Below are 11,126 nucleotides of genomic sequence, written 5' to 3'. Positions count from 1 at the left end.
CTTTGCAGACTGCTGTTCCTGTTTTCTCAAGTTTAGACCTTTGATTATTTCTCCATTTGTTTATATAAGTTGGCCCTGGTTCCACTGAATGCATTATCATGTGTCCCGTGGTGATTTTACATCTTTTTAAAACTACTTAATGGAATAAATTATTTTTAAAACCATGTGGTAATCATTCTAAGCTTTCAGAAAGACCTCTCTCAACTGTGCCCAGGCAAAGTGCCCTTTTTAGCAAACTCTTAAGCAGTGTTTGGGTTAAACAGAACATCAATCTGAGAGTGGTTTATTTGCTGCCTGGGGTCCTTTTGTTCCTAACACAGTTGTGAAAAGCCTTGGCATCAGTTAAACTAGCAAATATTTCCCAAGTGTCCTATGAAACAGGGAGCCTTTTTCTGTGATGTTGACAATCAGTGTGTAACACCTTCGCTGGAAGAGGTGATGGGAACCCCATCATGGTGGTGGTGGCTGTGCCGTAGGCTACAGTGCAGGGGGCTCCAGAGGGTCCCCTGCTCCTAGGGGAGAGCAGGCACCACACGCGGCAACCAGATCTTCTGGGGTAGTTTTTGGATATTTCCAGAAGCGTTCACAGCTCACAGGGGATGGTTGTCGAGTGACTGCCTTGTCGGGTACAGTTGCCAGTCACTGGGCACATCGCCATCCCACCAAGCCAGGTGTGCTCAGGCAGTTGGAGGCATGTGTTTCTCGTTCCATGTCTGTGTGGAGACCCGCAGGCAGCTCTGGGTCACACATGCCCTCAGGTTCCTTCCTCAACTGTCTCAAGGTATTTTGGAACAAACAGCAACGCAGCCAGTAGGAACCACCTTCATTCCCGCTGCTGTCAGTTCAGGGTCCCTCCTGACTCACAGGCTCTCGGGGTGGGTTTTTATGTTGGTAAAATTTAGGATGTCTTTCCTGATGTTTCATAAGTTCTCGGTCATATGTCCCACCTCAGGGTGGTTTCCTGGGCCCTTGTAACTGACCCCCATCCAAACACCCTTGTCCTGCTCCTGGGCTCACTTCCTGTTCCTGAAACGTTGCCCTGCTCCTCAGCAGTCAAGTGCAAAGGGTGGACACGTCACTGAAAAGACAAGTCTGCAGACAGGACAGCAATATGACCACACAAACCCAAGGAAAAAGGGAGGACCTGCAGGTGCTGAGGGTCTGGGTGCCCAGGGCTCCACTACGGGATCTCACAGCCACCGAGGCCAGTCACCTGGTGCTGCCTTTTGCTTTTCTGGTCTTGGACGTTGGCACAGCCCCTGGCTAACTTGTCAAAACTATTTCTACAGAATGGTGCATGGTTGTTGCTTTCAGAAAACCATTTAAGCTCACTGTCCTGGGTCAGGGCCTCTCAGTGAGGCCCCTGTTGGGCAGATACCCTGCAAAACTTCAGCCCAGGGTACACCAGATACTGGAGAAAAGGGCTTTCTGCTGAGACTTTCTCAGCTAGTTGGGGCTGTTGTTTGTCACGCACAGGCTTCTTGTTTTAAAATATTCACAATTAGTACTTTGAAAAACCAGTAAAATAAAATTTTATTTTGTAGTTATTTCCAAAATTGACAGAAACATCAAATACCTTAATTAGTTGCACTGATTACAGAAAATGTTCATAACCACTTAATAAAAATTGTACTTTCTCCTAAAATAACAGAAATTTGGGATGGACACACTAAATATTTTAATCCATAAGCATAAAAGATTAACAGCCAGAGGCAAACACGGACTGAACTGTCAGTTGGACTGAAACGGGCTGCTCCTGGGGCATTCATCACTGCCTCTCTGGTGAGGCCAGCAGCTTGAGTCACCTCCTCACTGGCCAAGGTGCTCCTCCTGTGCGTCCAGAAAGGCCTCACGACACAAAAATTCAGATCCTGCAGCGTCAGGGAGGTGTGACTTTGGAGTGAGAAACTGGTTTTCAAAGCAAGAACCAGATGAAGAAAATCTTTATGTAAGTGACCAAGAGTTTTAGGAAACGAATGTACGAAGCAGAATAAGTTACAAACGGAAGAAACGCTGCGCCCTCCTCTTCCTCCTGCCTGATGGGCTCTGCTGGCGGACAGCCTGCTGCGGTGTCTGTCTGGTCCCCACAGTCACAGCATCTGGGGGGCCTCATCCAGTCCCTCAAACAGGCCTGCCTGGACCCCTCAGGCTCGTCCTGGACGAGAGGGAGGCAGACACCCTGCGGAAGAGATGAAGCTGGTCTGGTCTGAGTGCTTCCCTTTTCCATCCTGGACCGTGAGTTAAGAACTCTGTGTTGTAGGTCCTTTTGCTTTCCCGCTGCCTAGAGGTCGCCGTCCCCACTGCGCAGCCTGTGGGGGGAACACGGGGGAACCTGCGGTCTTGACGGCACCCACACCAGGCCGGCGAGGGGCTGAGGAGGACGCAGGGCCTCAAAGCGGCCCTCAGGCACGGGAGATCTTGTCAGGAGGCATGAACCCTGTGTCCCCGAGGGCCCTGAGAGCCACTCGGCCATCGGGCCGGACTACCAGGTGGGTGATGCTGCCGTTGTTGAGGGAAAGGCGGAGCCAGCCTTCTGGAGGGAACTGCAGCGCCCTGAGAAGAGAGAATGTGCTAGAAATGGGCCAGGTGGGCCAGGTCTCGACAAAGCTGAGGGTCCCCCACCCCAGATGAGAAGCCCCTGGGCAGACTTCCAGGGGCTGGGTCCAGCATCTGTAAGTCCCTCCTGTTTTCAGATGGGGTTTCTCAGAGGAAGGAGCTGCCGGGCAGATGTCAACCCAACAGTCCAACAAGGGGTAGGGGAGAGTCCAGTCCCTCTGGGATGGGGATCAACTGCGCTCAAGGCCTGCAGGTGAGTCACAAGCACGTTGGTTAACAAATGCATGCAACTTAATCTGCTTTCCCAGTGTGACCAGAAGGGGGCAGAGGGCAGCCAGATGGTGCAGCAGGTGCAAGCCACAACCCCTGCAGCATTTTCATGTTCTTAAAAGTGCTTTTGAGGCACAGTTAGTATTTACTGAAGAGCCCAGCACGACTACGGCCTCTGTCCATGTCACCAGACACTCTTCCTGCCCTAGAACTTTGGGGTCGACAAGCTGCAGCCCCGTGGCTTGTCTCACCACCCTCTGTTGAGAGTTTTGCCGACTTGAAGGAGTAACTACCTACACACTGCTTTTTAAAGTCTCAACGTCGTGCTCACCACTTTCAAAAACTGTCCTAAGTTAGGGGGCAGGCTGCCCTCCCATTTCTTGGGGCAGAGGCCCTGGCTCCCGGCAGCCCTGTCTTTAGCACAGGTTCCACTGCTCCAAGCTCGGTCATTTTCAGCATTGGGTTCGCCTCCCAGTGATGCTGGGTCAATGCTGTCTTGGGATATGGAAGGATGTGTGTTTACACAGCCCAGAAGTCAAAGCCCAGGCGGCTGGCTTCTGGGTATTAAAAGCAGCACACAGGCCCAGGCTACAAGCCTGCAGCCCAGCCCTTCTTCCCAGCAGCACTCGACCTGGCCTGGACTCTGCTCTCCCGGCATGGCGCTTCTCGCCTGGAGCCGTGTGTGATGTCTGGAAAATGGGCCCATGTGAGAAGGGGGATACCCTCAGCTCCTGAAGCACCTGCCAAACAGCTTCTAATGGATCTGGGGGAGGCAGAGTTACAGTTATTTCACATCTTGCTCTGTGTGGGATTTGGTCAAATACATGAGCACCCTGCTGGTTTTTCCAGGTCCAGGCCCTCTGTGACTCACAGATGTGGCTCAGGGCAGGCGTCACTCAAAGGCCTGCAACTCAGTGGGGCCAGGACACAGGGAGGTAGTTGGCTGGCTCCAATGACACAGGAGCCCCTGGAGAAGCTCCCGACTTCCTACACTGGATCAGCTGGAGCAGGGAAGTGACTAACATGCTCACAGGTTATAACCCTGCACAAACAGGTCCGTGAGTCCATAACTGCAAAATATTTCCAGTTAATAAGCTAAGGGAAATAAGAAACTATGAGGCAAACGTCGAGTAACCACGGTGGGTGCTAAACCAGTCACTGCACATCAGGGAAATGGGGTGTTGGCATATAAATTGTGACTTCGCAATGTGAGCAGCCGGCGCATAGCACCTGAACCAAGCAACCACAACATCGCCCGGGAAAGACTGCCGATGGACGGCACTTGGTCTGGTCTGTTCCCACCAAAAACACACAGTCATGAGAAAACTGGGCTGAAAGCCATTCTACCAGACCACCGGCTAAACCTGGAGGAGACACGCTGGGGGCACAGGCTGACAGGAAGGGAAGTAGGGCCAAGGGCACCCGACAGGACCCCTCACCGGCACACGATGTAGCGAATGACATTGGCGTGGCAGATGAAGATCTCATAGCTGTCCTCCTGCTGCTTGGCATCCGCCCGGTGGATGTAGTTCCGGAAGGCGGCCTCAATCCGTGCTCCATCTTCGTAATACTGCTGGGGGCAGAAGAAGGAATCGTGCGTATGGAGGCAGGGTGGGCCACGCTGCCACCAGGAGCCCAAGGGCAGAGTGGAGGCTGCTCCCCACAGGAGGCTGCCCCCAGGGGGAGTTTTTTTTACCACAGCCTCCGGCTTCCAGTGAGACACGGGGGGGTCGGGCTCGATGGGGGCGCCTTCCCTCAGCAGGTCTGTGCTGACCTTGCAGACGCCTGCAGAGAAGCACAGGACTCAGCCCCTTTAGGAGCGGCCACCCCCGCTCCCTGCTGCTGGGCACCCGGGGTGCCTGGCACTCACCTGGCAGATGTTTGCTAATGATGTCAGTGGTTTCCACCGCGCGGGTCATGGAGGAATGGACGATTTTATTAAACTTCAACCCCAAGCTTGCAAGTCGGAGACCAGTTAGTTCAGCCTGCTCACGACCTTGAAGGTGGAATACAATGGAGAATTACAGGTGGTGGGAGTCCCTGCTTGTTTCTGCTTCACAAATACTTCAGTCCTTACCAAGCACCATTAGGGCTGGGGGACAAGATGGGCAGCCCCTCTTGGGTCTCAGGCCTAAGGAAGAGGTCAGGCTTTCAACAGGTAAAGTCAGGGAGACAGACCAGCCACCTTCAGCCCCGTACAGAAAAAACATCAGAAACAACGGCCACAAGGACTTCCCTGGTGGTACAGTGGATAAGAATCCACCTGCCAACGCAGGGGACATGGGTTTGATCCCTAGTTCAGGAAGATCCCACATACTGTAAAGCAACTAAGCCTGTGCACCACAACTACTGAGCCCATGCTCCTCAACAAGAGAAGCCACTACAATGAGAAGCCTATGCACTGTAAGGAAGGATAGCCCCTGCTCACTAGAGAAAAGCCCACACACAGCAACGATGACCCAGAGCATCCATTTATAAATAAATCTTACAAAACAAACACCCAGCCACGGTTGAGGGTGGCTGAAGTTTGGGTGGAGTCCTGTTTACTATTTCTGGGTCCATTACACTATTCTTACTCAACTTTATCCAAAGATTGGGTCTTAATGCTCCAGTGACCAGCCGCGCAATCACTACAGATGTCAACACGTGAGGACGGACAACTAGCACTGCTAAGGTCTGGGTGCAAATACAAATGCTTTTCCTCAAATTATCTTAGAATTCAGTTGAAACGCCCTTGGAGAGTCAGTTTCAGCTGGACATGTGACACCACAGATGCAGCTTTATTTCTATCTGAGCCTAAGGACAGGCCACTGGCCCCTTTGCACAAAAGGGTACTATCTCACTCAACAAAGAAATCTGTAAAAATGTAAACTCCACCTCCAAACACCCTGCGTTTCCTGTCTGAGGAACTTCTCCTGTGGACACAGGCCCACAAAGACCAAGGTGGGAGGATGTGCCCAGCAGCACCATTCACAGCAGCAAGAAACTGCCACAGGTGCCAGCACTGGGCAGGGCCCTGAGACATGCCACTGTTCATAAGGCAGCCTCTGCAGTTCTTCAGCAACTAAGTCAAGTCATGAGGCACCGGGCGGAGCCACTGCAGAGCACCTGCAGGCAGGATCCATCGTAATATTCTTAAAGTTGAGGGGCCTCCCGGGTGGCTCAGTGGCAAAGAATCTGCCTGCCAATGCAGGAGACATGGGTTCAATCCCTGATCCAGGAAGATCCCACATGCTGTGCAAGAACTAAGCCCATGTGCCACAACTACTGAGCCTGTGCTCTAGAGCCCAGGAACCGCAACTACTGAGCCTGTGTGCCGGAACTACTGAAACCCACATACCCTAGAGCCCGTGTGCCACAAGAGAAGCCACTGCAAAGAGAACGCCGCACACCACAGCTACAGAGCAGCCCCCACTCACCACAACTAGAGACAAGCCTTCACAGCAACAAAGACCCAGCACAGCCAAAAATGAATAAATTTCTAAAAACTTGTTAAAAAAAAGGTTGAGGACATTTTCAAAGTCTGTCTTGAGTCAGATTAAGCTGATTATTACTATTAATGACACAGCTCACATCTGGGCCAGGAACACCTGACACAGGTCCAAGGAGGCCTGCCTAGCGGATGAGCAGACAGCCCAGCCACATACCCAGGGGCGTCAATGTGCGGTCCTTCTCCAGGGAAGCGTCCACGTGGTACTGGGAGTGCCTGATGAGGAAGATGTGCCGCGTGGCCTTGGCCTTGCAGTGGTCCAGCCTGGATGTCAGCTCCTCTTCTCCAGGCTCTAGGCTCCTCTTCCGCAGGTTGACCAGGGACAGTGGTTCTCTCCTGACGTTGAAACACAAGACAGCGTGCTCTGTGCCCCTGTTCACAAGTCGCCCTTAGTCTTTCTGACAGAGGGGCTTCCCATGTTGGGAGGTGTAGGGGAGGAGCCAATGTCCTCTGTTCTTGGTGCTAGGCCTGCCCTGGGTGGCTGGACGGTGGACAGATAAGCAAAGCCTCTGTGCTGTTCATGTCCTTGTGAGCAGACAAACAGTCACAGCAAGGGGACCAGTGACACAGAGAAGAGGAAGGAGTGGCTGTGGGAGGGCAGGTGGGAAATGCCCACAGGGCAGCCTCGCTGACAGGGATGCTGTGCAGCCCCTTAGTAGCCACTGACCATGTGGCTACTTACACTCAAAGTCATAAAAATTAAGTACAATTAAAACTCCCATGTCCTCAATCACACAAAGCACATTTTCAAAGCTCAGCAGCAAGTGGGACAGTGGCCATCATACCGGACAGGAAGGAGAATGACCCCATTATCACGGGAACCCCCCTGGTTGGCCCTGCCGGGTGCTGGGAAAGGGCTGATGGGGGGGCTGGGAGGGTGCAGCAGTAGCAAAGATGCTGAGAAACGATGTCTGGTGAAGACAGGCTCTATTAGCTCATGGACCGGAAGTCAGTCAACATTAAATGCCTGTGAGACTGGCAGAGCTGGGAAAGAATGTACTCCGCTGAGACAGTGCTGGAAGAATAAATTTTGAGGGAAGTCATGGTGAATTCAAGAGTTCTGCTTGGGCCGTGTGAACCTGGGGTACCCATAACACAACCAGGCTGAGATGCCACACTGGCAGTCATGGGGGAGCCGGGGCTTAGCCAGAGAAGCCCTCTGGTACCACAGGCACAGACGCAGGAAGACTGGCTCCTCAGGAAGAGGCTGGAAATTTCACTGAATGAAGCTCTGGAACTTTCTAGCATGGATACCACTCTCCTTACTCCCTCATAAATCTAGGCTTGGCGAGCAAATACAGCATGTCAGCCTCACACAAAGCTGAAGTCTGGCTCTCCCTCAAGTAAGTCCTTTAACCTCAAAGTGACTGTTTCCTTGGAAAGGCACAAGAAATTAAGAGGATTATACTGATGTTTAAAAGAGAATATGACCCCAGCCTAATCATGAGAAAAACAGACAAATCCCAACTGAAGGACCCTCTACAAAATACCTGATCAGCACTCTTCAGAACTGTCAAGGTCATCACAAGTTAAGTCTGAGAAACTGTCAAAGCCTGATTGTCATATGGGGTCCTGGGAGAGACAATGGACTACAAGTAAACACTGAGGAAATCTCAATAAAGTATGGACATCAGTTAATAATATTGTACCTACACTGGTTCACTGATTGTAACAAATACCCTATGTTAGAGTAAGGTGTTAACAACAGAGGAAGTTAGGTGTGGAACTCTAACAAAACAGGAACTCTATTGTCTTTGCAATTTTTCTGTAAATAGAAGACTACTTTAAAATAGATTTATCTTTAAAAATTAAAGGTTAAAAAGAATACCTCTGAAGTTCCCTATATAATGAGGCTAACAATAAATATTAGTTCTGTGCCCCACCTTCAAAGTGTTAAGTAGGAAAGAGCTGGGACTGGGTAAACCATCCCACAATCCAGAGCAGTGTCATCCAATAGAAATAGAACACCGGCAACGTATGTTATTTAAAATTTCCAAGTAGCCACATTTACAATGTAGGAAGAAACGGGAAATTCTAGTAACTCACTTTATTCACTCCAGCATATCAAAAATACTATCGTTTCAATACAGTATTTTAAGAATTGCACTGCTTTGGTTTTTAAATTTAAGTTAACATTAAGTAAGGCTAAAAACTGCTTCCTGATCACAGAACCCACCATTTTTCCAAGTGCTCGATAAGAATACTGACAGCGCGTGGCCGGGGTGCCTGGGACCCCTGGACCTCATGCTCTTACTCAATATGTCAGCTGGCCCTGTCCCTACGCGGCCTCCTCGCAGAGGCCCTTCCAGAGCCCACCTCCACCTGGCCCTCTCGGCAGTATCCCAAATATGGGGTTAGCATGCCGTCACCCAATCTGAATATTCATAAGTTGAGAGACAGAAACAAGGATGAGAGCCCTATTAAGGTCCAACCGCTCCGTTTAGGACTGAAAACGACCACTCCGGGCATCCCGGTACTCGGTCCTCAAAACGACCCCCTGAGCAGACAAGGAAACTGGCGCTCAGAAGAGGGGTCGAGGGACGCCTCACGTCCACAGCCAGCCTCGCGGCCAGAACCGAAAGAGAAACCAGCACGCAAACCTGCCCCGCCCGCCCCTCCGTGGGACCCACCACACCGACCAGACGGGACGGTTAGGGCCCGGGAAGAGCTACCGTCCCTGGCCCCGCACCTGTCCCAGTTGGGGTCCCAGACGCCGGGCCCGGGGCGCACGGCCCCCGCCCACGCCGGGGGCTCGACCACGCGCGGCTCCGCGTCCCCGCCCGCGCGGGGCTTCCCCACCGCCACTGCCGAGAAGAGCACCGCGGCCGAGCCCCCGGCCAGGCCGCAGGCCGCCAGCTGTAACGCCTGCCGGAACGCCATGCCGGTCAAGTCCCGCGTCGACCCCACGCGGGTTCCGCGCAGGCGCGCTCGGGTGTGGACGGCGTGCGGCGAGGGACACGCTTCATCGGGCGTACGCTTCCGGCCGGCGGGCTGCGCGGGAGCCGCCGCGGTCGCCTTGTCCGCCGCGGTGACTTCCGGGGATAAAGGCGGAAGGCGGAGCCGGGTGGTAGTCGGTGGTTCTGAGACCTTTGGTCGACCCGCTGCCGGAGGCGTGCTGTGCGAGTGGCTGAGCCGTCTGGGCAGGGGCCCGACCCGAGTACCCACACCTGCGTAAAGAGCCCAGGGGGAACCCTCGGATAACTTGAGGTTCTGGTACAGGTGAACTAGGAAACTCCAACAGGGTTTGCTGGTTGCTTTGTTTTTACGGTGGCAAAATACACATACTGCAGAATTTACCACCGTAACCGCTTTTAGGTGTACAGCTCAGGGATATTAAGCACGTTCTCTTTGTTGTGCGAGTATCACCAGCATCCATCTCCAGAACTTTCTTATCGTCCCTAACTAAAGTTCTGTGCCTGTTAAAACACTCAACTCCTCACCCGCTTCCCTCAGCCCTTGGCATCCACCATCCTGCTTCCTGTCTTCTCAGTTCGACTGCTCCAGGAATCCCAAAGAAATCGAGTCAAACAGTATTTGTCCTTTGGAGCTGGATTATGTCACTTAACAGTGTCCTCAGGGTTCATTCGAGTCATCTGTCAGAATGTACTTCCTTTTTAAGAGTGAATAATATTCCATTATATTGACAGACATTTTATCTCTTCACTCATCAATGGACATTTGGGTTGTTTCCCCATTTTAGCTATTGAGAATAATGCTGCTGTGAACATGGTATACAAACGTCTCTTCAAGTCCCTGCTTTCTGTTCTCCTGGGTGTATACAACTAAGTAGAACTGCTGGATCATCTTGGCAGACTTAAACGGGGAAGTGATGTGATCTGATTTACATTTTAAAGTCACTCTGGATTTTGAAGAATGAATGTGTTCCACAGAAATACCCAGACTTCTGCATAAACATGGTGTCTTAAACCCATATATTTATGTCTCCTTCCAGAAGGTCACTTATTAAAAATGATAGCAAAAAAAAAATTTTTTTTTTTAAGGACAAATTCAAAAAGATGTACTTGAATTCACAGAAGAAACCAAAGAGATCAGCTGACAAAATTTTGAAAGCTGGAAATCAGATTGTTATTGATCTGAGAAGATGGAATATCAATTGCCTTCACTGAGGGAAGCCAAGAAGCAAGCTCATCCAGTCCTGTGAGTCTGGAAGAGCCAGATGAGTTACAGGTACTAGCCCCAACAAAACTGGGTCCCTGCTTGGCCAGCCCACCGCCAAGGACAGTGTCACAAGTGCAACCTATGTACACAAATCTTCCAAAGAATGTCTGAGTGGCTTTGACTCTTTTAACAATGATATACATCCAAGTATCTACAGACATTTCAGGAAATCCTGATAGGGTAAAACAAAGATCAAATCAACCCTGAATATTCATTGGAATGACTGAATAGAGCCAACTCATTAAAAAAGACCCTAATGCTGGGAAAGACTGAAGGCAAAAGGAGAAGAGGGGACAGAGGATGAGATGGTTGGATGGCATCACTGACTTGATGGACATAAATTTGAGCAAACTCCGGGAGATAGTAAGGACAGGGGAGCCAGGCATGTTGCAGTTCATGGGGTTGCAGAGTTGGACATGAGTTAGTGACCGAACAACAACAAAGATCAAATAGAAAAAAAAAAAGAACCTTGTGAAAACAGAAACACAGCACACAAGACAGAAGAAAATTTTAAAGTATATACAATTGAGATCCCAAGGGGTATTGTATCCATGAAATAATGATGGGAGACTATCAGGAAGGAATGTTCTAAGAATGAAAAAGCAGGGAAGGAGGGCTAATGTAAATGAGC

General features: G+C 51.0%; 1 protein-coding gene across 4 annotated transcripts; it reads right to left on the bottom strand.

The window, feature by feature from the left end:
• Positions 1 to 1,505: 1,505 nt before the first annotated feature.
• On the bottom strand, positions 1,506 to 9,232 carry PGAM5 (PGAM family member 5, mitochondrial serine/threonine protein phosphatase). 4 transcript variants are annotated; one of them, XM_081544423.1, is made up of 6 exons: positions 9,006 to 9,232; positions 6,474 to 6,652; positions 4,697 to 4,822; positions 4,523 to 4,611; positions 4,266 to 4,399; positions 1,506 to 2,553 (listed from the first exon to the last, which is right to left on the bottom strand). In XM_081544423.1, exons 1-6 carry the CDS (start codon positions 9,194 to 9,196, stop codon positions 2,403 to 2,405), a joined length of 870 nt encoding a protein of 289 aa, XP_081400549.1. In that variant the 5' UTR covers positions 9,197 to 9,232; the 3' UTR covers positions 1,506 to 2,402. The 4 variants fall into 4 exon arrangements, with proteins under 4 accessions (XP_081400549.1, XP_081400551.1, XP_081400550.1 ...); XM_081544425.1 differs by having other exon boundaries at positions 1,506 to 2,309; XM_081544424.1 differs by having other exon boundaries at positions 4,266 to 4,396.
• Positions 9,233 to 11,126: the final 1,894 nt, after the last annotated feature.

This window comes from Giraffa tippelskirchi, chromosome 11 (assembly GCF_054371585.1).
Source record: "Giraffa tippelskirchi isolate mGirTip1 chromosome 11, T2T-mGirTip1v1.2.pri, whole genome shotgun sequence".
Classification (NCBI taxonomy): Eukaryota; Metazoa; Chordata; class Mammalia; order Artiodactyla; family Giraffidae; genus Giraffa; species Giraffa tippelskirchi.
This window is presented reverse-complemented; position numbering and strand designations above follow the sequence as displayed.

Bases quoted from the DNA above. Each gene is read 5' to 3' on its own strand.
- PGAM5 (XM_081544423.1), bottom strand. From the start codon at position 9,196: ATGGCGTTCCGGCAGGCGTTACAGCTGGCGGCCTGCGGCCTGGCCGGG. The intron at 6,653-9,005 runs GTGCGGGGCCAG...TTTCAACGTCAG, and splicing joins TGGGACCCCAACTGGGACAG to GAGAGAACCACTGTCCCTGG. The intron at 4,400-4,522 runs GTAAAAAAAACT...TTCTGCCCCCAG, and splicing joins ACTGGAAGCCGGAGGCTGTG to CAGTATTACGAAGATGGAGC.